Source organism: Microcaecilia unicolor, chromosome 11, assembly GCF_901765095.1.
Source record: "Microcaecilia unicolor chromosome 11, aMicUni1.1, whole genome shotgun sequence".
Lineage (NCBI taxonomy): Eukaryota > Metazoa > Chordata > Amphibia > Gymnophiona > Siphonopidae > Microcaecilia > Microcaecilia unicolor.
This window is the reverse complement of record NC_044041.1, coordinates 126,778,610-126,804,486: the sequence shown is the minus strand read 5'-3', so window position 1 is coordinate 126,804,486 and position 25,877 is coordinate 126,778,610. Positions and strand designations below refer to the sequence as shown.

At 45.2% G+C, this 25,877-nt stretch overlaps 1 protein-coding gene across 1 annotated transcript in view; it reads left to right on the top strand.

The window, feature by feature from the left end:
- The window catches only part of LOC115480790 (solute carrier family 22 member 6-A-like), a 125,634-nt gene extending 101,654 nt beyond the window's left edge, over positions 1–23,980 (top strand). The window contains exons 8-10 of the mRNA XM_030219691.1: positions 3,194–3,302; positions 8,434–8,637; positions 23,460–23,980. Coding sequence (XP_030075551.1) covers positions 3,194–3,302; positions 8,434–8,637; positions 23,460–23,556 — 410 coding nt within the window. The 3' untranslated portion in view covers positions 23,557–23,980. The remainder of the gene's footprint in view (positions 1–3,193; positions 3,303–8,433; positions 8,638–23,459) is intronic.
- Positions 23,981–25,877: the final 1,897 nt, after the last annotated feature.

The window sequence follows — 25,877 nt, the reverse complement described above, 5'->3', positions numbered from 1 at the left end:
GCTAACATATTGGATTCCCTGTGTATGCTTAGCCAAAGCTAATATCAAATCTGATCATATTATGATCACTGTTATCAAGCAGCCCCATCACCATTACCTCCCGCACCAGATCATGTGCTCCACTAAGGACTAGGTCTAGAATTTTTCCTTCTCTTGTCGGCTCCTGTACCAGCTGCTCCATAAAGCAGCCCTTGATTTTGCCAAGGAATTTTACCTCCATAGCATGCCCCGATGTTACATTTACCCAGTCAATATTGTGGTAATTGAAATCACCCATTATTTTTGTTTTGCCCAGTTTGTTAGCCTCCCTAATTTCCGATAACATTTCTACATCTGTCTGTTCATCCTGGCCAGGCGGACGGTAGTACACTCCTATCGTTACCCTTTTCCCCTTTGCACATGGAATTTCAATCCATAGGGATACCAAGATGTGTTTTGTTTCCTCCAGGATTTTCAATCTATTTGATTCAAGGCCCTCCTTAACATACAATGCTACCCCTCCACCAATTTGACTCACCATATCACTACGATATAAGTCAATTGATCAGAGAGAGAACAATATAGTCAGTGGGAGCCAGTTGTTAAAGTAGCCCCCCTTTAAGAACTGACTTCCAAAATGTGGGCTCGGGCCCCCTCCTGAATCCTCTTTTACTTTGATGGTGGGGATGCTGAACACTACCAGCCAAGTAAATAGACTGCTGCTGCTTCCCACTCCGTGTTTCCAGCTGTGAGCAACAGACTGGGACTTCTCGTGCATGCGCAATAAGTCGCAGCATGCTGCTCAGAGCCAAAAATGAGCAGCGAGGAGATGTGGCAGTCCATTTTTTTTTTAAAGATTTGTTTATTGAATTTCAAAAAAAATACAGCATCAATTGGCTACAAGCCAACAATAGGCATATTACATCAAAATGTGGCAGTCCATTTATGCCTAGCATGCCTGCAGTGGGGAGGGGGAGGGAGAGAGAGGCATGCATTGTGCCTGCCAGTCCACCCCTGCCCCCCCCCCCCAAATTGCATGGCTGGCTACGCCCAGAGAGACAGAGCCCGTTGTTAAAAATTTACCAGCACACCCCTGAATATAGTCCATTACGGTAATCCAGATGAGATAAAATAAGCACTTGGACCAGAAAAATAAAATGTTTCTCAGCAAAAAGGGAACACATGTTATGAAGCTGGTTAAGTTTTTAAAAAACACTATGCACTACTGAATTAATTTGAGACTCTAAGGATAGGGTCCTTTCTAAATAAACTCCCATAACTTTTGAAATTCACTATACTTTCATTGAAAAATTGTCAGACAAGGTTAAAACCTCTGGCTGTTAGCACTGAATAATTGATGTTTCTGAGCTCATTAGTGAATTTATTTGTGCACGCATCTCTGATGCATGCATAAAGTTGGGCACAATAGACAGAATCTGGGGGACAGTAGGTAATCTGGGCACCCAAAGGCTGTGCAATAAGAGCCTATTCTATAATGGAACTAAGGGGCCTAGATTCCATTCTACAATTCTAGTGTTACCCAGTATATATATTCTACACATGTACTGTATGTCATTATTTATCATTTATTATGTTTACTGTACCACCTCTCTTGAACTCAAATCGAAACAGTTTACAGTACATTAACATATAATAAAAACAGCTAAAAACTGAAAAGAATGCCATCATAGAGATAGGAAAGCACAATCATTCAAGATCAATCAAATAAGTGACAAACATCCAATTCAAACCAAACCAAAGTACATCTTATAAATAATCTATTAAAAGAATTTCATTAGCATCCCCCCCCCCCCCCTACACACACACACTGCTGAAATTCAAACAGAGAGGACATTAACGTCCAAAGGCCAATTTGAAAAATTAAGTTTTCAGGGAAGCTCGAAAAGAGGTATAAGAATCGTCTGTCCATAAATGTTGAGGAAGCGAGTTCCAGAGGGCAGGCACGAGGAAGAAAAAAAGCAGATGACCGAGTAGACTCCCACTGTTATCAGTTAGTGAATGAAGGGTTCGAGAAGGTGCATAGGGAACAATGAAAGAAGCCAGAAAAGAAGGGGTAACAGTGTGCAAGATTTTGTGTGTCATTGTAAGAATCTTAAACATTTATGTACATAATGAGTGAGCGACTAGTTTATAAAATTGCCTTTATAGGACCAAGTTCTACATATGGTGCTGAAAAAATTAAGCATTAAGCACTACTCTGTAAATGGTACTCTGAGTTGGGCACCATTAATAGAATAGCGCCTAGCACCGGGATCCGCGCCTAACTTTTAGGCGTGAGGTTTTACACCAGCTGAAACCTGGTGTAAATCCATGTGCCTAAATTAGGTGCTGATTCCCCCAAATCTATAACATTGTGTACATTTTTAGTGAATACCCCTGACCTGCCCATGCTACTCCCATGGCCTCGCCCCCTTTTTAGTTCCGCAGGAACTGCATCTTTATAGAATAGTACGATGTGTTAGCTCCCAATTATTGGCGCTGATTGGCTCGTTGACCAATTAAATTGAGTGCACAAATTTGAACTCACAGCTTTGAGCATCATATATAGAATCTGGGGGTCTGTGACTCACTCTGTGGTTATACATTATTATTATTATTATTAGCATTTGTATAGCGCTACCAGACGCACGCAGCGCTGAACACCTGATACAAAGAGACAGTCCCTGCTCAAAAGAGCTTACAATCTAAATAATACAGACAGACAAGACAGTTACGGGTGAGGGAAGTACTGGGTGAGAAGGAAGGAAGGGACAAGGGGAGGGCAATTGAGTATTGGCTAGGAGCTAAAAAGCAGCAGTGAAAAGGTGGGTTTTCAACATAGATTTGAAAACAGGTAGAGATGGAGCTAGACGTATAGGTCCAGGAAGTCTATTCCAGTCATAAGGTGCCGCGAGAGAAAAGGAGCAGTCTGGAGTTAGTAGTGGAGGAGAAGGGAGACAACAAGAGAGATTTGTCCAGCGAGCAGAGTTCACGGGGAGGAATGTGAGCTAGCCAAAGATTGTGTGATTTTCACACGGTTGTAAAGGATTAAGCCCTAGTCCCAAAAGTTCCATATATGGATTTGAGTTGAAATTTCCACAGCTCCTGTTCCTAAATTTGACTCCACTGTGTTCTCTAGCATGATCTCTCTCACACACGCACACAACCATTGTCAATAAAACACAAAGCTGGTCTTTCTATTCTCTCCCCACAGACATGAAGATCCTACGCATCTCACTGGCTGTGTTTGGCAAGGGCTGCATTGCTTCCTGCTTTAGCTCTATTACCCTGTTCTCCTCGGAGCTCTACCCCACCACCATCAGGTAAGGGTCTAAGGCTGCAAAATCCAGAGCAATCCAGGACCTGATATTCAAAGCCATCTACCCAGATAAATGACTTAGTTGGGTCTATCCACTGATATTCAGCAGTACTATCAAATAGTGCCACTGAATATCATTGCTCACTACTTCAGCACTCTCTGGATAGTGCTGGGACAGTATGTGGGCAGAGCGAAGGCAGAGCCAGACATTATTTATTTATTTTCAACAATTTGATGCCACAAATCGCAAAAAAATTGCTGCAATGCAGTTCACAATAACAAAACCCAAGAAAAATGAAAAATAAAAAACAGAAAAAGGAAAAGAACAACAAAATGAGCAAGTGTTATTGATATAGCGAAGGCATTCATGAATATATTGAAGGTATGTTTGAAAAGCCAAGTCTTGAGAAGTTTTTTAGATATTCAATAAGATTCAGTTTTTATTTTGAACGGCAACATGTTCCAAAGTTTTGGACAAGCATAGACAAACGTAGTTTCCTGAGTGACATCCAAACATAAGAAGGGGTGGAGGGAGAAGACTGAAGTGCACATACAGGAACATAAGGTATGAGTAGATTAGAGAGATAATCCAGGGCAGAAGGTTGCAATCCTTTATAAACCAATTGTCACAGTTCTAGATGAATGAGCCCTTGGGCCTCAGTCGGATAATCACCCACCCAGTTTGAGGGTCAGGTGGGCCCAGGCTGACAGCAGGCGAATCACTCCTTGGAGAGAAGTGGGCCAACGAGCCACTCGGAGAAGAGCCCTTGGGGCAGGCCTTACAGAGTCAGCATCAGGGATGGCTCTTAAAAGACCCCTTGGGGCAAGCCTGACTGGATCATGACCTGGGGTGGCTCTGCAAAGAGCCCTTGGGGGTAGGCCTGACTGGTTCAAGATCTGGGTTGGCTCTGAGCCCCTGGGGGCAGGTCTGATGGGATCAGGACCTGGGGTGAAGTTGGAGCAGTCAGAAATAAGGTTGTTGAAAATTGGAACAAGCTGAGATAAGGCTGGACCCAGGCATCAGTTAACTATGATTTGGATTATTCTTCCCAATGTGCATCACTTTGCATTTATTCACATTCAATTTTTCATCTGCCATTTGAATGCCCAGCCTTCCAATTTCCTAAGGTCTTCCTGCAATTTTTCACAGCCCACATGTGTTTTAACAACCTTGAATAGTTTTCTGTCATCTGCAAATTTAATCATCTCACTTGTTGTTCCAATTTCCAGATCATTTATAAATATGTTAAATAGCACCCAGTGCAGATCCCTGTGGCACTCCACTATTCACACTCCTCTATTGAGAGAAATTGCCATTTAACCTACCCTCTGTTTTCTGTCCAATAACTAATTCCTAATCCACAACATAACATTGCCTCCTATCCTATGACTCTTTGATTTTCTCAGGAGTCTCTCATGAGGGACTTTGTCAAAAGCTTTCTGAAAATCCAGATACACTTCATCAATCAGCTCACCTTTATCCACATGTTTATTCACGTCTTCAAAGAAATGATGCAAATTGGTGAGGCAAGACCTCCCTTGGCTGAACCCATGCTGACTCTGTCCCATTAAACCATGTTTATCTATGTGTTCCATAATTTTACATGGCACTGACGTCAAGCTTACCACTCTGTAATTTCCCAGATCACCCTGGAACCCTTTTTAAAAATCAGCGTTACATTGGCCACCTCCAATCTTCAGGTCCTGTGGATGATTTTAACGACAGATTACACATCATGGACAGCAGATCAGCAATTTCATGTTTTAGTTCTTTCAGTACTCTGGGATGTGTATACCATTTCATTTCCTCCGCATCATCACACTTGAAAACCATTTCTGGTACAAGTGGATCTCTTACACCTTCTTCTGTAAAAACCAAAGCAAAGAATTCATTCAGTCTGATGACGCTTCTGCACTGGATTACTCCCCAGCCCTTCCTTCAGAAGAACCTTTTAAAGCAGAGACAAACTTCACAGTTCTGCTGTGTCCTGAGCTAGAACATCTTCAACATAGTAACGTGGAGGGGCATAATTGAACGAAAACGTCTATCTCCATGGGCGTTTATCTCCGAGAACGGGTCCGTGAAGGGGCGGACCGAACCGTATTTTCGAAAAAAATAGACGTCCATGTTTTATTCGACAATTTGTGAGCTGGGTGTTTTTGTTTTTCAGTGATAATGGAAAATGAAAGCGCCCAGCTCAAAAATGAATAAATGCAAGGCATTTGTTCGTGGGAGGGGCCAGGAGTCGTAGTGCACTGGTCCCCCTCACATGCCAGGACACCAACCGGGCACCCTAGGGGGCACTTTTACAAAAACAAAAAAAAAGGTAAAAGAGCTCCCAGGTGCATAGCACCCTTCCCTTGTGTGTTGATCCCCCCAAATCCCCCTCAAAACCCACTGCCCACAAGTCTACACCATTACTATAACCCTAAGGGGTGAAGGGGGACACCTACATGTGGGTACAGTGGGTTTGGGGGGGTTGGACGACTAAGCATTAAGCAGCACAATTGTAACAGGTAGGGGGGGATGGGCCTTGGTCCACCTGCCTGAAGTCCACTGCACCCCCTAACAACTGCTCCAGGGACCTGCATACTGCTGCCAGGGAGGTGGGTATGACAATTGAGGGTGAAAATAAAAAGTTGTGAAACATCATTTTTTGTGGTGGGAGGGGGTTAGTGACCACTGGGGGAGTCAGGGGAGGTCATCCCTGATTCCATCTGGTGGTAATCTGGTCATTTAGGGCACTTTTTGGGGCCTTATTCATGAAAAAACAGTGTCCAGGAAAAGTGCCCTAAATTCTAGCTACAAACGCATACTTTTTTTCCATTATCGGCGAAAGGCGCCCATCTCTGTTTGGGTGATAACCACGCCCCAGTCCCGCCTTCACCACGCCTCTGACATGCCTCGTCATGCCCCCGTCAACTTTGTACGCTTCCGCGATGGAGTGCAGTTGAAAACGTCCAAGTTCGGCTTTCGATTATACCGCGTTATTCGTTTTTGGGAGATAAACGCCTATCTCCCGATTTAGGTCGCAATATAGGCGTTTTTGTCTTTCGATTATAAGCTGGATAGTAACATAGTAGATGATGGCAGAAAAAGACCTGCACGGTCCATCCAGTCTGCCCAACAAGATAAACTCACATGTGCTACTTTTTGTGTATACCTTACCTTGATTTGTACCTGTCCTTTTCAGGGCACAGACCATATAAGTCTGCCCAGCACTATCCCCGCCTCCCAACCACCAGTCCCGCCTCCCATCACTGGCTCTTGCACAGACTGTATAAGTCTGCCCAGCACCATCCCCGCCCCCGCCACCGGCTCTGCCACCCAATCTCGGCTAAGCTCCTTAGGATCCATTCCTTTTGAACAGGATTCCTTTATGTTTATCCCACGCATGTTTGAATTCCGTTACTGTTTTCGTTTCCACCACCTCCCGCGGGAGGGCATTCCAAGCATCCACTACTCTCTCCGTGAAAAAATACTTCCTGACATTCTTCTTGAGTCTGCCCCCCTTCAATCTCATTTCATGTCCTCTCGTTCTACCGCCTTCGCATCTCCGGAAAAGGTTCGTTTGCAGATTAATACCTTTCAAATATTTGAACGTCTGTATCATATCACCCCTGTTTCTCCTTTCCTCCAGAGTATACATGTTCAGGTCCACAAGTCTCTCCTCATACGTCTTGTAACGCAAATCCCATACCATTCTCGTAGCTTTTCTTTGCACCGCTTCAATTCTTTTTACATCCTTAACAAGATACGGCCTCCAAAACTGAACACAGTACTCCAGGTGGGGCCTCACCAACGACTTATACAGGGGCATCAACACCCCCTTTTTTCTGCTGGTCACACCTCTCTCTATACAGCTTAGCAACCTTCTAGCTACGGCCACTGCCTTGTCACACTGTTTCGTCGCCTTCAAATCCTCAGATACTATCACCCCAAGATCCCTCTCCCCATCTGTACCTATCAGACTCTCCCCGCCTAACACATACGTCTCCCATGGATTTCTACTCCCTAAGTGCATCGCTTTGCATTTCTTCGCATTGAATTTTAATTGCCACAGCAATTCCATTCAGGCCAACGCAAACAAGACAAGAGCTCATGCATCTGTGAAGAGGCCTCAGGGACCATGTATTCCACCCTGATTTCCTCCAAAGTAAGCAGCTGACCCTCATCCTACCACTGCACCAATAATGAAGAGCCTTCCCACCAAGCTCACACTTCTGGGAAAAAGGAGCCAATAGCCAACTCTGGGTTCCCCCTAGTTGGTGCTAAGAGAGAAATCCCTGCAAACTTCCAGACTGCTTACCAAATGAGTGTACGCTGTTCCTACAGGACAGTAGAGTAGAGGCTGGGAAAAACAGCAACCACTGCCTGCATCTCCTCCAAAGCAGGGGTGTAGCTAGGTGGGGCCACAGGAGCATGGGCCCCCACAGATTTAGGCCTGGGTCCCTCTACTTTTGACCCCCCCCCCCCCCCCCCCCCCGACGACGACCCTTCCCCGCCACTTTCGACCGCCCCCCCCTCCAGCCGCCACTACCACCATATACCTTTGCTGGTGGGGGTCCCTAACACCTGCCAGATGAAGTCTTCTTCAGTGCCGGTCTCCGGCGCGTTCGCTGATCTGTTTCTGTGAGTCTTGACTCCTGACGTGCTGCACATAGGAACGTGCAGGACGTCAGGAGTCAGGACTCACAGAAACAGATCAGCGAATGCGCCGGAGACCTGCGCTGAAGAGAACTTTGGCTGGTGGGGGTTGGGGACCCCCACCAGCAAAGGTATCTGGCAGCAGCGGAGGTATGGGGGAGGTCGAAAGTGGCGAGGAAGGGACGACGGTGCCGGGGGGGGGGGAGGTCGATAGTGGCGGGGGGTTGGCGGCACCAGAGGGGGCTAAAATGTGCCTCCTTACCTTGGGCTCCGGACCCCCTCCCACCGAAGTCTTGCTACGCTCCTGCTCCAAAGACACCCATGATTCCTCTGGGGGGACATACCTATTTCCTCCCTTACGTAGAGCAAACTTGTCACCAGTAATTTTAATTTCTTATATACTACCTGAAAGCCTTTGAAGCAGTATACACTTAAATCATTTTCAGTATGAAGCCCTGAAGTTTTTCCTCTTTATTTGCTCTTGCAGACAGACCGGATTATCGCTGGGGCACACCATGGCCCGGATGGGTGCTGCCTTGTCTCCCATCATGAAAATGACCAGCGTGTATATGTCCTCTCTGCCATTCATCATTTATGGTGCAGCAGCTCTCCTCGGTGCCCTCTTTAGCTACTGTCTTCCAGAAACCAAGGACCAGCCTTTGCCTGAAACCATACAGGAAGTGGAGATACGGTGAGGAGTCCTCATGTCACTATTTGCTATCTTAATTTCAGCTCCTGTCACACACACAACACTTGCAGTACTGACCAGCTTTTGTCACACACATGTGACTATTTATTTATTTATTTATAGTACATTTCTACCCCACATTTTCCCACACATGCAGGCACAATGTGGCTTACATAGGATTAAGTAAAGTAACAATGCGGTAAGCGATATGGTAGGAAACAATTAGGCAGGGTAGATTAAAACATAGGCAAACCAGGCATGTGCCTAGATCCAAATGTTTGAGGGCAGGGGTCTGTCTGATATGCCTTTATCTGACTCTGCCAATGCCCGGATATACAGGAAAGATATCAATTGTGGCTGCACAGTCAGCCAATACAGGTAAGAGGTGTTATTATCAGCTGCTTTTGTCATCAACTAGCACCATTCATTTACCTCGCTCTGTCAGTGTCTCAGAAGATATGACATCACTAGCGGCCTATAGCCTGGCAATTGATAGGGTCTGAGCAAGCAGGCATTCTGACTATTTTTAATTTCTCTTCAGAATTGTTGGACAAGGGATTAAACCTTATTTTCTGGACCAGAGTTAATCCTACCCTGTTAACACTTATATATTCTTAGTTACAGCAGCTGGCTCCTACCACACACTGGTTACCAGTTTCTGTCAAACCTTACACGTTTCAGTGATTGGCTCCTGTCACACACATGTGGCACTAATTTCCTGATTGGCTGACTGTCCATTTCCTTTCTTGATGGGACAGTTTTTAGCACATTTTCCATGACTGGTGTGTGGTGTCTAACTGCAAAAAAAAGAAAAAAAAGTCTTTTGAAAATCTGCACCTCCCTGTATGTGAGGAAAAGTTTGCATGCTGTCCATAGTGAGTGCATCTTTTGCTACAGGGTAAAGGGGGAGTAAATCATATGTATTTTACTCTATTTAGGGGATCTTTCACAAAGGCGCAGTAGCATTTTTAGCACGCACTAATGATAAGCATGCACTAAACACTAGAAACACCCATAGAAAAAAATGGGCATTTCTAGCATTTAGCTTGTTCTTATTTTTAACATGCACTATGAAGATAAAGCAAGTGTGCCAAACAATTTATTTTTGTTACATTTGTACCCCGCGCTTTCCCACTCATGGCAGGCTCAATGCGGCTTACATGGGGCAATGGAGGGTTAAGTGACTTGCCCAGAGTCACAAGGAGCTGCCTGTGCCTGAAGTGGGAATCGAACTCAGTTCCTCAGTTCCCCAGGACCAAAGTCCACCACCCTAACCAGTAGGCCACCAGGCCACTCCTCCACTCAAACAATTACTTCTCTTTGGTGTTCACGGAGGAAAGTCCTGGTGAAGGACAGCAGTCTGCTGCCGAGGGAACATTTGGGAATGGAGTGGATACTGTGCCGTTTACGGAAGAAAGAGTTTCTAAACAGCTGGAGAATCTGAAAGTGGACAAGACTATGGGGCTGGATGGGATACATCCCAAGATACTGCAGGAGCTCAGAGAATAACTGGCAAGACCTCTTAAAGATTAATTTAATAGATCATTAGAGTTGGGAGAGGTTCCACGGGATTGGAGATGAGCAGACGTGGTCCCTGTTCACAAAAGTGGAAACAGGGAAGAAGTGGGAAACTACAGACCGGTAAGTCTCACGTCAGTGGTAGGAATAATAATGGAGTCACTGCTGAAAGAAAGGATAGTTAACTTTCTAGAAACCAATGGGTTACAGGACCCAAGGCAACATGGCTTTACTAAAGGAAAATCCTGCCAAACGAATCTTATTGAGTTCTTTGACTGGGTGACCAAAGAACTGGATGAAGGACATGTGCTAGATGTAATCTATTTGGATTTCAGCAAAGCCTTTGATACGGTCCCCCACAGAAGACTCGTGAATAAGCTGAAAGGGCTGAACTTAGGACCAAAAGTGGTGAACTGGACCTGGACCTGGTTGACCGACAGGTGGCAGAGGGTGGTGGTAAATGGAATCCGCTCGGAGGAAAGGAAGGTGAGCAGTGGAGTTCCTCAGGGGTTGGTGCTGGGGCCTATTCTGTTTAATATATTTGTGGGTGATATTAATGAAGGGTTGGAAGGAAAGATTTGCCTTTTTGTGAATGACACGAAAATAGCCAATAGAGTGGATACCCTGGAGGGAATAGAAACAATGAGAAGGGATCTCCGAACACTAGAAGAATGGTCAAGGGTCTGGCAGGTAAAATTTTATTTCCAAAATTACTGGATTTTCTATATATACCGGTTTCTAATGACACAACTAATCAAGATACTTCAGAAACCAAAAATAATTGACACGTGTACCCTAAAAATGTTTTCCTCATAAAAAAGCTTGTATGTATTCAATATAAAATATTAAATTGTGCTCAGTTTTTTTTGGGTGTATTACAATGACCCAAAGACTCGAGATTTGCAAAACCACCTTTCTGCCATCATTGCACACCCTGCCTCCAACCTAATAATAGCGCTAAATAAAAAGATTGAAAAACAAAAAATTGAAAAACAAAGCCAGCTACTTAGCTTAGGTAGAGTCCAAAAAGGGGTGAAATGATCCCAGCGATCTTCTGGATATTCGGGCAGATTTTCTGATTCAAGGAAAGATGTAGGTCCACGGTCAGTGCAATACTTTTATATATCTGTGAATCCATGCGTGAATTCTCCAAAAATGGAGAGCAACATCAATGTTCCAAGTTCCCTACATGGGCCATGTTTTGCCTAAATAGCGGTGTCTTCAGGGGAACAAATCTGAAAGTAATAAAAATTTTAAAAAAGAACACAAAAAAGTGTATATTGTATTGTTAGTAGCAGTAACAGCAATTCAAGCAATGTTCATAAAGTTTATATAATCTATTGAGCTATCTTACTTATAGTTCAGTAAAACCAGGGAGGACAACATCCAACTGTTCAAACCTACAAAAAAACGCCCACACATGCGCTGTGATTTTATAGGGAGTCAGCTGATTTACTAGTGCGGGAAAAAGCTTTCACTTAATTAGTGCTTGCCACTCTATTTCCCTATTCAAGCCACTAGGGGCCACTGTTTGCCAATGGTAAATAAATTCTTGTTCTTTTCTGATAAGAATCCGAGGTACATCACCTCCCAAAGGCAAATTAATCTGTGTTAGAACAACGAATCTTAAATCTTTGATGGAATGTTGTGCTTGTGACCAATGGTCTACAAGCGGCGCCTCACGTTTACTGTTTCTCAAGTTACTTAGGTGCTCACCAATCCTTGATACGTCTGTTGGTATGCCCTATGTACCACCTGGTACATGGACACACAATACCATAAACAACTTGAGAAGAATTACAGTCCGTGGAGCTCGTTAGAAAAAAGGTTTTACCAGTGCTGGGGTTGATGACCATATTGATATGCCAAGCATATTGACAATACACACACCTATCACAGCTCTTATGACCTTTCATTTCAGATGTGGTAGAGATCCTGGGAGATGGATTGACTGAAGACAAAATTTCTCCCAGATTACGGTCTCTCGTGTAAGCAAACATTGGAGTTATGTCAAAACCAAGACTCGCTAGCATAGGCCAATGTTTACTAATAATATTTCTGATGGCAGTAGTTTGACGGGAATGAGGCAATACACAGATAAGTCTCTCATTTCTATCTATTGGTCTAGAAAGGGAATTCAACAGCCAGTGATGGTCAGCATTAGAAGCTCTTTTAAATGCCCTCTTGATGACCCTATTGGGATAAGCTCGAGTTCTAAATCTGTTATATAAATCAGCAGCAGAAGTTCTAAAACATTCTTTAGAAGCAGATAACTTTTTAATACGTAAAAATTGACCTGTTGGAATTCCATTTTTAGAGGCCATAGGGGGGAAACTGTGACAGTGTAATAATGTATTGGAGTCAGTCATCTTTCGATATACCTCCGTGCCAAATCTTCCATTTTGTATTCGGATAGTGATGTCCAAATAATTAATAGATTGGCCACCAATCAGTGACTCGAACTTAATATGTGTGTCAACCGAATTCAAATACTGAAAAAACTGTTGAAGCTGACCCTGAGTACCAGACCATATCAGGATCACATCATCAATGAAACGCTACCATAGTATCACTTTAGAAATAAATCTGGATGAGTACAAAAACTTCTCCTCGAAATCCGCCATATAGAGGCATGTAATGGTGGGGGCAACGGTGGCACCCATTGCTATACCATGAGTTTGTAGAAAAAGTTTGTCTTCAAACTGAAAGTAATTCTTACGTATTATCATTTCTGTGAGATTATTCAAAAGTTCCACTTTTTCTAGTGAGATTTCGAGTTGTTGGAGATGAAAATACACTAGACTGCAAGCATCATCATGTGGAATGCTAGTTTATAATGAAACTACATCCAACGATACAAGAATGACTGGAGTATCTGGTAATTGAATGTCCTGCAGAATTTTCAACAGATGAGCTGAGTCTCGAAGATAAGAAGGTGTCTGGTATACTCTCGGTTGCAAATAAAAATCCAGATATTGAGAGAGAGGCTCATTAAGGGATCCACTCCCCAAAACTAGGGTCGTCCCGGTGGCTGTCTTAAAGTTTTATGAATTTTAGGCAGAAAGTATATGAAAGGTGTCCGAGGATGTAAATTGAAAAGATATCGGTATTCTTTATTAGTTATGACACCTGACCGAGCTGACTCTAGCAGAATGTTGTTCACTGTCTGCTGGAAATCCAGTCCAGGGTCATGAGATAGTGGCTGATAGAAGTTTGTATCCGATAACTGATGAAGCGCTTCCACATGATAATCTTTAGTATTCTGAACTACCACACCTTCCCCTTTGTCTGCCCGTAATATGATGATACTCATATCAGATTTCAAACTCTTTATGGCTTCTCTCTGAGATCTGGTCAAGTTAGAAGGCACAAATTCTAATTTGCGTTCCATATGATCAAGGTCCTGAAGGGCTAGCCGCTGAAAAGCCTCAAGCATCACATCAGGCGGTCCCGGGGACATCCATGAGGATGGCAAACGATGAAAAGACATAAATGAACGAAATTCTTCCTCAGTATTATCCTCCTCTTGGTGGTTAAAATATAATTTTAACTTTAACTTGCGGAAGAATCTATATAGTTCTTTCCAGTTAGTAAAGCCATCATACCATGAAGTGGGAACAAACGATAAGCCAAGCTCTAGGACACTCAGTTGTGATTCTGTTAGAATTTTATCTGAGATATAGAAAACTATTCTTTGGTTGCCCGCTGTTGACGCCGACCCCTGTTTGACTTGTTCACTCCTTGCTGCACAACAGGTTGACTGGCGAGTTCTAGAGGTAAAAAAGACTCCAAGGATGAATTTTCAATTGATACAGTCGAAGCTGGTATAGTGGTGTTAGATATTCCAGTTCTTACACTGGTCTGAGGAATCACTAGAAGTGTTTACAAAACCAACTTTTTTCATTTTACGGTATCTTTTCAATCTCTTATTCACATCCATCCATGGATATACATAACCTCTGATGTAATCACCCTCATTGTGTTTGAATTTTGCTATCTTCTGACCCTGTATCTCCAGCTTGTATTTCTCCATGTTATTCTGATGTACTAAGAGTTGTGAATCATAATTGGAGCTGCATATTACAACTTTCATGACTTCAAGCTTGTTGTGTACTTCCTGTTGTTGTTTAGTCAGTTCTTTTGTAGTTTGTCAATTGTTAATAGCATTAAGTCTAGTGAACAGCGTGTAATCACTTCTCCTTGCCCTCTAGAAAGCGCGGTTCCTTATTCCACCGCAGTCCTCTAGGGACTCGCTGTGCATGGCAATATTCAACTAGAGTTTTCATATGAAATTCTGTGCGAATAGCTAATTTATGGGCCCTGCCTATATCTGCCCAATCAAGAGTTATGCTTTCCTCAGCAGATGTGAATAACCTATCACCAGTCAACAGTTCTTGTATGCGTTCAGCGGGTAGACCGGACTTGGAATTCCATTATAACCCCTTATTGTAATATACTTTCCAAAATTACTGGGTTTCCTATATATATACCGGTTTCTAATGACACAACTAATCAAGATATTTCAGAAACCAAAAATAATTGACACATGTGTACCCTAAAAAATTTTTCCACATAAAAAAGCTTGTATGTATTTGTCGCGTCTCTCGCGCTTGCCGCGCTCTCGAGGACCTTGGCATACTTTCAGGCTTCTTCCCCGGGAGCACGGGGTTTGTGAGTCCATAGGCCACTACCGGGGAGCGGCAGTGGCAGGCAAGATCACCTTCCAGGTAGAGATGAAACAAGACTGGACCGGAACCCCGGACTGGAGTTCTACACCGGAACACTCGGAACTGGAACGCACCGGACGGGTGCGCACTGGAGTGGGGCCCACTGGACTGGAACATACAGGAGTGAAACCCGCTGGACTGGAACACACTGGAGCGGAAACCGCGGAACTGGAACACCCTGGACCTAGGCTTCACCTACACTTGACCGCCTTTCCCCGAGGGTTGAGCCCTCAGGTTATGGCAGCCGGTAGGACTTACAGGAAAACCCGGAACTGGAACTTGCAAGCAGGAACAGCAGGAATGAAGATCCAGGAGTGCCTCTTGGCAGGGACGGAACTAACTGAGGCTTGGCAGAACACACCCTTTGGACAGGGATCGGCGGCTCGATCTGAAGTACCCCTCGAACTGGCCTTCGGAGCTTGATTGGAGGTGCCCTCAAGACTGGAAGCGGAGGTGCCACCTGAACCACCCTGTGGACTGGCACCGGAGACTTGGTTAGAAGCCCCCCTCGAACTGGACTCAGTGGCTTGACTGGACGGGTCACTTGGACAAGAACCGGAGACTCGACCCGAAGCGCCACTTGCACAGGAATCTGAGGCTCCATCGAAAGCTTCCCTCGGACTGGACTCGGAGACTTCAAAGGGCATGCCATTTGAAGGAGGACTGGAGGCTCGACCTGGAGCGCCACTCGAACTGGAATCAGAGGCTCAATCGACAGCTTCCCTCGGACTGGACTAGGAGACTTCAAAGGGCGTGCCACTTGAACGAGAACTGGAGGCTCGACCTGGAGCGCCACTTGCATAGGAATCTGAGGCTCCATCGAACGCCTCCCTCGGACTGGCCTCGGAGACTTAAGTGGCCTCGTTACTTGGACTGGAATTGGAGGTTCAGTATGAAGCATCCCCTGGGCTGGACTCAGACGCTTAGGAGGCAGCGCTACTTGAACTGGGGTCAGGGGCTTGGTCCGATGCCTCACTCGGCCTGTCTTCACAGACATGGTCAGGACCGTCCCTCGGCCCGAACTCAGCGGCTTAGCTGGAGGTTCCACTGGAAACCCTCCTCGAACTGGACTCGACACAGGTGGACTGGGGTCGTAAAGAAGAGCTAACCCACCATAGGACGACCGACTGCTCGGCTGAGGTGGCTCGAGCGGAGGAAGTCCCCGGCGTCTTCTTTCGATCTCCGCTTCCGGAGTATCCCGCAGAGCTGGGTTTTCCAGAAGTCTGAGGCGGTACTCGCAGAGCGAGATAGCCGAATTCATGTCAGAAACTGGGTTATAGTGGACCAGACTCCAGTAGACACGCTTTCTTTCCGCTGCTGCTTCCGGAGTAGCCTTAAAGGCTGGATTCGACAGAAGTTCCTCTCGGTACTCCCACAGCCTTAAATAGGGATCCAAAAAAGAAACTAGGCTGTCCTTGGAATCAAAAAAAAAAAATCAGAAGTTCTCCTCAGATTGTCCATAGGGCACGAACTTATGGGCATGTAGCCCACCTGGACCGATGATCTCGCCAAACTCATGGCCTTTGCATCCTGTCGCGTCTCTCGCGCTTGCCGCGCTCTCGAGGACCTTGGCATACTTTCAGGCTTCTTCCCCGGGAGCACGGGGTTTGCGAGTCCATAGGCCACTACCGTGGAGCGGCAGTGGCAGGCAAGATCACCTTCCAGGTAGAGATGAAACAAGACTGGACCGGAACCCCGGACTGGAGTTCTACACCGGAACACTCGGAACTGGAACGCACCGGACGGGTGCGCACTGGAGTGGGGCCCACTGGACTGGACACACTGGAGTGGCCCCACTGGACTGGAACATACAGGAGTGAAACCCGCTGGACTGGAACACACTGGAGCGGAAACCGCGGAACTGGAACACCCTGGACCTAGGCTTCACCTACACTTGACCGCCTTTCCCCGAGGGTTGAGCCCTCAGGTTCTGGCAGCCGGTAGGACTTACAGGAAAACCCGGAACTGGAACTTGCAAGCAGGAACAGCAGGAATGAAGATCCAGGAGTGCCCCCTGGTACCTAGGCGAAGGCAAGGCAGACAGGCAGGGACTGTCCGGGTACTGGCAGTCGGCAGGTTTCAACACAATGACTAGTAAACTGTACCCAGGCTAATAGGAACGCTATACCCAGGCAAACCAGTCATACACAGAGCAAACTCAGGAGACTTGTAAAGGCTAAACACCAGCTAACAACTAAGCTGTGCCCAAGCTAACAAGTCATGCACTGGAAACAAACACAGAACACTAGCAAAGCTTTACACAGGCTACAAGCCAGACGGTGCCTAAGCTGGATAGTCTACCCTAGGAACAAACACAGAGAACTAGCAGAGCTATGCACAGGCTAATAAGCCAGATGGTGCCTAAGCTGGCTAGTCTACCCTAGGAACAAACACAGAGAACTAGCAGAGCTATGCACAGGCTAATAAGACAGATGGTGCCTAAGCTGGCTAGTCTACACTAGGAAAAAACACCGAGAACTAGCAGAGCTATGCACAGGCTAATAAGCCAGACGGTGCCTAAGCTGGCTAATCCACACTAGAGACAAACACAGAGAACTAGCAGAGCTACGCACAGGCTACAAGCCAGACGGTGCCTAAGCTGGCTAGTCTCACTAGGAACAAACACAGAGAACTAGCAGAGCTATGCACAGGCTACAAGCCAGATGGTGCCTAAGCTAACTAGTCTAAACAAACACAGAGCACTAGCAAAGCTATACACAGGCTACAAGCCCAGACGGTGCCTAAGCTAGCTAGTCTAACAAACACAGAGCACTAGCAAAGCTATACACAGGCTACAAGCCAGACGGTGCCTAAGCTACTAGTCTAAACAAACACAGAGCACTAGCAAAGCTATACACAGGCTACAAGCCAGACGGTGCCTAAGCTAGCTAGTCTAAACAAACATAGAAACTCACACAGAGCAAACACTGAAACTGTGTACAGAGCACTCTATACACCAGGACCTTTAGATGAGATGCAAAGGCCAGGACTGTAATCTCCAAGTGATTAATAAAGCCCTTCAACACCATAGCCACAGCTGCAGCAATCACCTTGCAACCAAACAGAGGCTTGACACACAGAGCAGTCATCCCATAGGAAGGAACAGCGGGAGCCATCTTGGATACTGGCAAAGAGGAGGAGGCGGCAGCCATCTTGGAAGAGGCATAGCCCACACAGGTGAGGTTCAGTAGGGCAATCAGCACACAGAGCCAGAGAGAACCTAAGACAGACACAGACACAGAGACAAGCAGAAGCCAGCACAGACACTGACTTCCAGAAACAGGGTAAGTCTGAGGGTTGTCACGGCCACGGACGTGACAGTATTCAATATAAAATATTAAATTGTGCTCAGTTTTTTTTGGTGTATTACAATGACCCAAAGACTCGAGATTTGCAAAACCACCTCATTGTAATACACCAAAAAAAAAAAACTGAGCACAATTTAATATTTTATATTGAATACATACAAGCTTTTTTATGTGGAAAAAGGTTTTAGGGTACAAATGTGTGAATTATTTTTGGTTTCTGAAATATCTTGATTAGGTAAAATGTAATGCCAAGAAGTGTAGAGTGATGCACTTGGGGTGCACAAACCCGAAAGAGAGATACTGGATAGGAGGGGAGAGATTAGTAGGAGAGAGACCTTGGGGTGTTGGTATCAGAGGATCTGAAGGTGAAGAAATAATGTGACAAGTTGACGGCCGTGGCCAGAAGGATGCTAGGCTGCATAGAAAGGGGTATAACTAGCAAAAGAAAGGAAGTGTTGATGCCCTTCTACAAGTCATTGTTGAGGCCCCACTTGGAGTATTGTGTTCAGTTTTGGATGCCGTATCTAGCTAAGGATGTAAAAAGACTGGAAGCGGTGCAAAGAAAAGCTACAAAAATGATATGGGGTTTGCGTTGCAAACTGTACGAGGAGAGACTTGCAGACCTGAACTTATATACTTTAGAAGAAAGGAGAAACAGGGGTGACATGATACAGACGTTCAAATATTTAAAAGGTATTAATCCTCAAACGAACCTTTTCTGGAGACGGAAAGGTGGTAGAACTAGAGGACATGAATTGAGGTTGAAGGGGGGTTAGACTCAGGAGTATTGTCAGGAAGTATTTTTTAATGGAGAGGGTGGTGGATACTTGAAATGCCCTCCCGTGGGAGGTGTTGGAGATTAAAATGGTAATGGAATTCAAACGTGTGGGTTAAACACAAAGGAATCCTGTTTAGAAGGAATGGATGCACGGAATCTTAGCGGAGATTGGGTGGCGACGCTGGTAATTTGGAAGCGAAGCCGGTGCTGGGGAGACTTCTACGGTCTACGCCCTGATCATGACTGAATAGATAGGGATGGGCTTGAGTGTAAATTTTAAGGGGATTAGACGTTAGCTTCAGAACTTTTAGTACAAGAAGAGTGCTGGGCAGACTTATACGGTCTGTGCCCTGAGAATGGCAAGGACAAATCAAACTCGGGTATATATTTACAGTATCGCATATCAAGTAAAATTAATTTATCTTGTTGGGCAGACTGAATAGACTGTATAGATCTTTATCTGCCGTAACTTACTATGTTACTATCAGGGGCATTTTCGAAAGAGAAGGGCGCCCATCTTCTGACACAAATTGGGAGATGGGCATCCTTCTCTCAGGGTCGCCCAAATCGGCATAATCGAAAGCCGATTTTGGGCATCCTCAACTGCTTTCCGTCGCAGGGACGACCAAAGTTCCCGGAGGCATGTCGGCAGCGTACCGAAGGCGGGACGAGGGTGTGCTTAAGAGATGGGCGTCCTCAGCCAATAATGGAAAAAAGAAGGGCATCCCTGACGAGCATTTGGCCGGCTTTACTTGGTCCATTTTTTTTCATGACCAAGCCTCAAAAAGGTGCACGAACTGACCAGATGACCAGTGGAGGGAATCGGGGATGACCTCCCCTGACTCCCCCAGTGGTGACTAACCCCCTCCCACCCTGAAAAAAACAACTTTAAAAAGTTTTTTGCAAGCCTGAAATGGCATACTCAGGCCCATCGCAGCAGTATGCAGGTCCCTGGGAGGGGAGGTATTTGTGTGTCAGCGGAGGCATAGCGAAGGCGTGGACGTCCTTCTTTCAAACATTTTGGATGTCCTTAACTGCCCCCCCCCCCCCCCCCCCCCCCCACACAGGGACAGCCAAATTTCAAAGGCGTGGCATGGAGGAGTGGCCTAGTGGTTAGAGCACTGGTCTTGCAATCCAGAGGTGACCAGTTCAAATCCCACTGCTGCTAGTTGTAATCCAAATAAATAAAGGGGGTGTGAGAGGCATAGCAGGCATGGATGTCGTTCTCACAAAAACATCCAAGCATGGACATCCTTCTCACAGAAACATCACATTTTGGACATCCTCAACTGCCATCGCAGGGACGGAGACTTAGCAAAGGACATCCTTCACCCATACTCTAAAAAAAAAAGACGTCCCTGACGAGCACGTGGACATTTTCACCTGGACTTGTATTTTTCTAAGGTTGTAGATGGCAATTTATTTAAGGTTGTAGACAGCTATTATAAATGCAGCTTGTCTGCATGTATGAAGCCATCTTTGGCATGTGCAGAGAAGCCACGCATAATGCTTGGCTGCCCTACATTGGCTTCCCCTCCTTAGGAAGGAAATCATGTGCAAATGAGCTAACAGTGAGCAGCTGATTTGCATGCGATTTCCTTCATGCATGTCTGCTCCTTTCTGAATCACTAAGGGATCGGTAAGGGAAGGGCTTTTTCGTTCAGTTAGTGTATCAGTTAGTCCACTTCAGTACCCCCTAGGGTGCCCAGTTGGTGTCCTGGCATGTCAGGGGGACCAGTGCACTACGAATGCTGGCTCCTCCCACAACCAAATGAGTTGAATTTTGTCATTTTTGAGATGGGTGTCCTCTGTTTCCATTATGGCCAAAAACCGGGGACGATCATCTCTTAAGGTCGACCATCTCAGCATTTACGTCAACCATCAGGTCGACCTAAATGTTGAGATTTGGGCGTCCCCTACCTTATTATCGAAACGAAAGATGGACACCCATCTTGTTTCGATAATACGTGTTTCCCCGCCCCTTCGTGGGGACGTCCTGAGAGGACGCCCTCAGGAAAACTTGGGCGCCCCATTCGATTATGCCCCTCTATGTTACCAAAAATGCTAGCGCACCTTTGTAAAAGGACCTCTTACTTTGCAACTGCATAATAGTTGGAACATAGAATCCTCATGGTATTGGTCTACTACAAGATTTTCAAATTGAATTGCAGGCCTCCAGGTACAAAGCTACCTAACGGGACCAAAAATGCCCCCATCATGTTAAAATATGGCTGTAATGCAACATGTTCTGTCTATTCTCAAGGGACAAATTTAAACTGTAGCTGTTGTTTAATGAAAACTTTTAATCGTAATTAAACCATATTGGGATCGATATTCAGTGGCTACTGATATTCAGCTGCACTTATTTAGGCAGTGCTACTGAATTTTGTCTCTGACTGTCGCAGCACTACCCAAATAGTGCACAGGTGTCCAACAAAACAGTAAGGGAGGAGCTGGCAGCTTTGTGGGTATAGGCCATATTCTTGCCTGCCTGGGACCAAATAGCTAAGCGGGCAGATAGGATCACATAAAAGGCTGAATATTGGCCAGTACCACAAGTGTCTTTATCTGCCGTCATTTACTATGTTACTATGTTATATGTTACTACTTGTGCTACTGCTAAGAGTCAGCCTTCCATATAAGGGCAGATTTGCCTGACATTGAATACAATACAGTCTCGATTATCCGACCTTCGCTAATCCGACTATCCAACATATCTGACAGACACCCCCATCCCCGGTGATGTCATCGCATTGCCATTAAGAAGTGCACAGGTTCTCTTCCTGTTTTCTGGTCTCACTCGCTGCTGATTAGTGTTGATAAACAATACCATATTTTAAATACATATTCCTTATGCTTGTTCTGTATTATCTGACTTTTCACTTACCTGACAACAGCTCAGTCCCCTCTCCACACCAGAAATCTCAGCCGAAACCCAGGCCAAAGTATCAGCCTGCCTGTCTGACATTGCTGCCTGGATGTCTCAGCGCCATCTGAAACTAAACATGACCAAGACTGAGCTTCTTATCTTTCCCCCTAAACCAACCTCTCATCCTCCTCCCCCATTCTCTATTTCTGTGGATAACGCTCTCATCCTTCCTGTCTCATCAGCTCATAACCTTGGGGTCATCTTCGAATCCTCCCTCTCCTTCTCTGCACATATTCAACAGACTGCTAAAACCTGTCGTTTCTTTCTCTATAATATCAGCAAAATTCACCCTTTCCTTTCTGAGCACACTACCAGAACCCTCATCCACGCTCTTATCACCTCTCGCTTAGACTATTGCAATTTACTTCCACTTAGCCATCTCTCTCTTCAATCTGTTCAAAATTCTGCTGTACGACTAATATTCCGCCAGGGTCGATATGCTCATATTAGCCCTCTCCTCAAGTCACTTCATTGGCTTCCTATCCATTTCCGCATACAGTTCAAACTCCTTTTATTGACTTATAAGTGCATTCACTCTGCAGCTCCTCAATACCTCTCCACTCTCATCTCTCCCTACATTCCTCCCCGGGAACTGTGTTCACTGGGTAAATCTCTCTTATCTGCACCCTTCTCCTCCACTGCTAACTCCAGACTCCGTTCCTTTTATCTTGCTGCACCATATGCCTGGAATAGACTTCCTGAGCCAGTATGTCACTCAAGCTCCATCTCTGGCCATCTTCAAATCTAAGCTAAAAGCCTACCTTTTTGATGCTGCTTTTAACTCCTAACTCTTGTTCACTTGTTCAGAACCCTTATTTTATCATCCTCACTTTAATATTCCCTTATCTCTTATTTGTCCTGTTTGTCTGTCCTAATTAGATTGTAAGCTCTGTCGAGCAGGGACTGTCTCTTCATGTTCAAGTGTACAGCGCTGCATACATCTAGTAGCGCTATAGAAATGATAAGTAGTAGTAGTAGTTTACATCAGATAATCGAGACTATACTGTATCTGGGTCTAACTTAGGGGCCCTTTTACTAAGGCGTGCCAAAAAATGGCCTGTGCTGGTGTAGGCGTGTATTTTGGATCCGCGCAGGTCCATTTTTCAGCGTGCCTGCAAAAAAGGCCTTTTTTGGCCAAAAATGGATGTGCAGCAAAATAAAAATTGGTGCACATTCATTTTTGGCCTGAGATCTTACTGCCACCCATTGACTTAGTGGTAAGGTCTCACGCATTAACTAGGCGGTAATCATCAGCACACGTACACTGCCAATTACCACACACTTAGTGCCACATGGTAGAAAATATAAATTATTTTCTGACATGCGTTATTAGAATTACCGCCTGGGGCATGCGGAAGCCGGGCAGTAGTTCTAATTTGATGCATTTTGTATGCGCGTAGGCGCCTACGCACCTTAATTAAAGGGCCCCTTAGCCAGCAAAGCACAGCATTTTTAAAAAACACTCACCGCTACCGGGTGAATATTAACCAGATTCCATCTAAATGAAAAAATGCTGCAACTTATAACTTTTCTATCTGTTTTATTCTTCTATCTTTCTTATAAAGTTCATCACGTTCCAAAAGAAAATGGCTGTGTGATATCCACAACACTAATGAAGTACAAGAGAATGTAGACTCCCCAATGTTTAAGACTGACTGCTGAGCAAAGAGAACCAAAGTGAATGCTGAGGAGGAAAATGGAGGGTGATTGCTGTGCAACTCAAGCTCCCATTTCTGCCTACTGGGAAACATGATGCCTCACAGACTACTGCCATCCCAAAGGAGAGCCAAACACAACTCATCCAGAATAGGTGTGGGGTGGGGGAAGGGAAGAAGGGGGAATGTGGTGCTTAGAGACATGCTGCAAATAATGGCTCCCTGAGGTGAGACAGTGTTGAGGGAAAGGCCTTATAAAAGGTAGAACAAAACTTTAATGGATCGGCAGATGGGATAGGCCATATGGAGAGGCATAACCGAACAGAGGCGCCCATCTATAAGAGTGCCCATCTCTGGGGATGGTCCCGGGAAGGGGTGGAGCCAACTGTATTATCAAAAAAGGTGGGCGTCCATCTTTCGTTTCAATAATACGGTCGAGGCCGGCCAAATCTCAACATTTAGGTCAACCTAAATGTTGAGATCGCCGGACTTAGAGATGGCCGGCCTCAGTTTTTGCCAGTAATGGAAACCGAGGCAGACCATCTCAAACCTGGCCAAACCTAAGCCATTTGGTCGTGGGAGGAGCCAGCATTTAAAGTGCAGTGGTCCCCCCTCACATGCCAGCACACCAACTGGGCACCCTAGGGGGCACTGCAGTGCACTTAATTGATCCCAGGTACATGAGCCCACCCAAACCCCCCCAAACCCACTACCCACAACTGTACAACACTACCATAGCCCTTAAAGGGTAACGGGGGGCACCTACATGTGGGTACAGTGGGTTTCTGTTGGGTTTTGGAGGGCTCCCATTTACCACCACAAGTGTAACAGGTGGTGGGGGGATGGGCCTGGGTCCGCCTGCCTGAAGTGCACTGCAGTACCCACTAAAAACTGCTCCAGTGCAGGGGGGTGGATTGGAGTGGGTTGGTGATCACTGCGGGAATAAGGGGAGGTGATCCCCGATTCCTTCCAGTGGTCATCTTGTCAGTTGGGGCACTTTTTTGAGGCTTGGTCCTAAAAATAAATGGACCAAGTAAAGCCGGCCAAGTGCTCATCAGAGCCGGCCTTCTTTTTTCCATTATTGGCCAAAGCCGGCCATCTCGTTACCACGCCCTGCCCCGCCTTCCGTACCCTGCCGACATGCCCCTGGGAACTTTGGCCAGCCCTGTGACGGAAAGCAGTTGAAGACGGCCAAAATCGGCTTTCGATTATACCAATTTGGCCGAGTTTAGGAGAAGGCCGGCCATCTCCCGATTTGTGTCGGAAGATGGCCGCCCTTCTCCTTCGAAAATAAACAGGACGGTCTTTGTCTGCCTACATTTTTCTATGTTTCTATTATTTTAGGTGATCTGGCTAAATACTCACCCAACTAAAATGTTCTTCATTCAGCATACATCTCTCCCAGAGAAAGCCATGGAAATGTCCCTAAGGCTGCACATATTTTTCCTATAGAAAATCATAGAAATCACTTACTGCACAAATTCACAAGCTGTAAACCTGACATTCACAGTTTTTCATGTGAGAGAAGACGGAGGTGGATTCCTTCCTTGTTTCTCCCTTTCCCCTCTAGAAGCTCTCCACCCCATCTCATTTCCCTGCACCTTACAGAATTTTTCTAAAATAATATAAATGTGAACAGGAATGCCGGATGACCTAGTTTCTCCACCTTTGACTTGTATGTTGGTTTGACTTCAGGTTCTCCTTTCCCTTCTCCATGAAATGCATCAATATGTTGTACATTTGTGTTCTTGAGGTCTGCTATGCTTGAATGCTGGTAGGAGGTGCCTGGTTACCTGGTTGTTTTTGGTACATCTGCACTCCTGTATGTCTTCCTTCTTCTTCCATTGTCTCATTGCAGAAGATGTCACCAAAGAAAACATCATTTTCTTATCTAACATTAGATTTATTTATTTATATTTTATTCATTTATTGGGATTTATTAACCATCTTTATGAAGAGATTCACCCAAGGCGGTGTACAGCTGGTAAAGTTTAACATAAAACTTACAATTTTGTTAACAGCATAACAATAGTAAAATAACCAAGAATAAGCTAAATACAATAAATGAGGTAAACTTGAAAACAGTAAATTGAAACCTAACAATAGAGCTACCATGAAAGCATATTAAAAATATACATAATTAACAGCAAAATTCAAATACAATGTTAGCATAACACTAATGATACACCTAATAAGCATGCATTAGAACATTCAACTAATAGAGATATATGATGCTAAAGATTTTCTACAATACAGCTTACCATATAGCTGAAGGATCATGAGCAGATGATATATGATGGGCTCAAGATGCGTGGCACAGATTCTGCT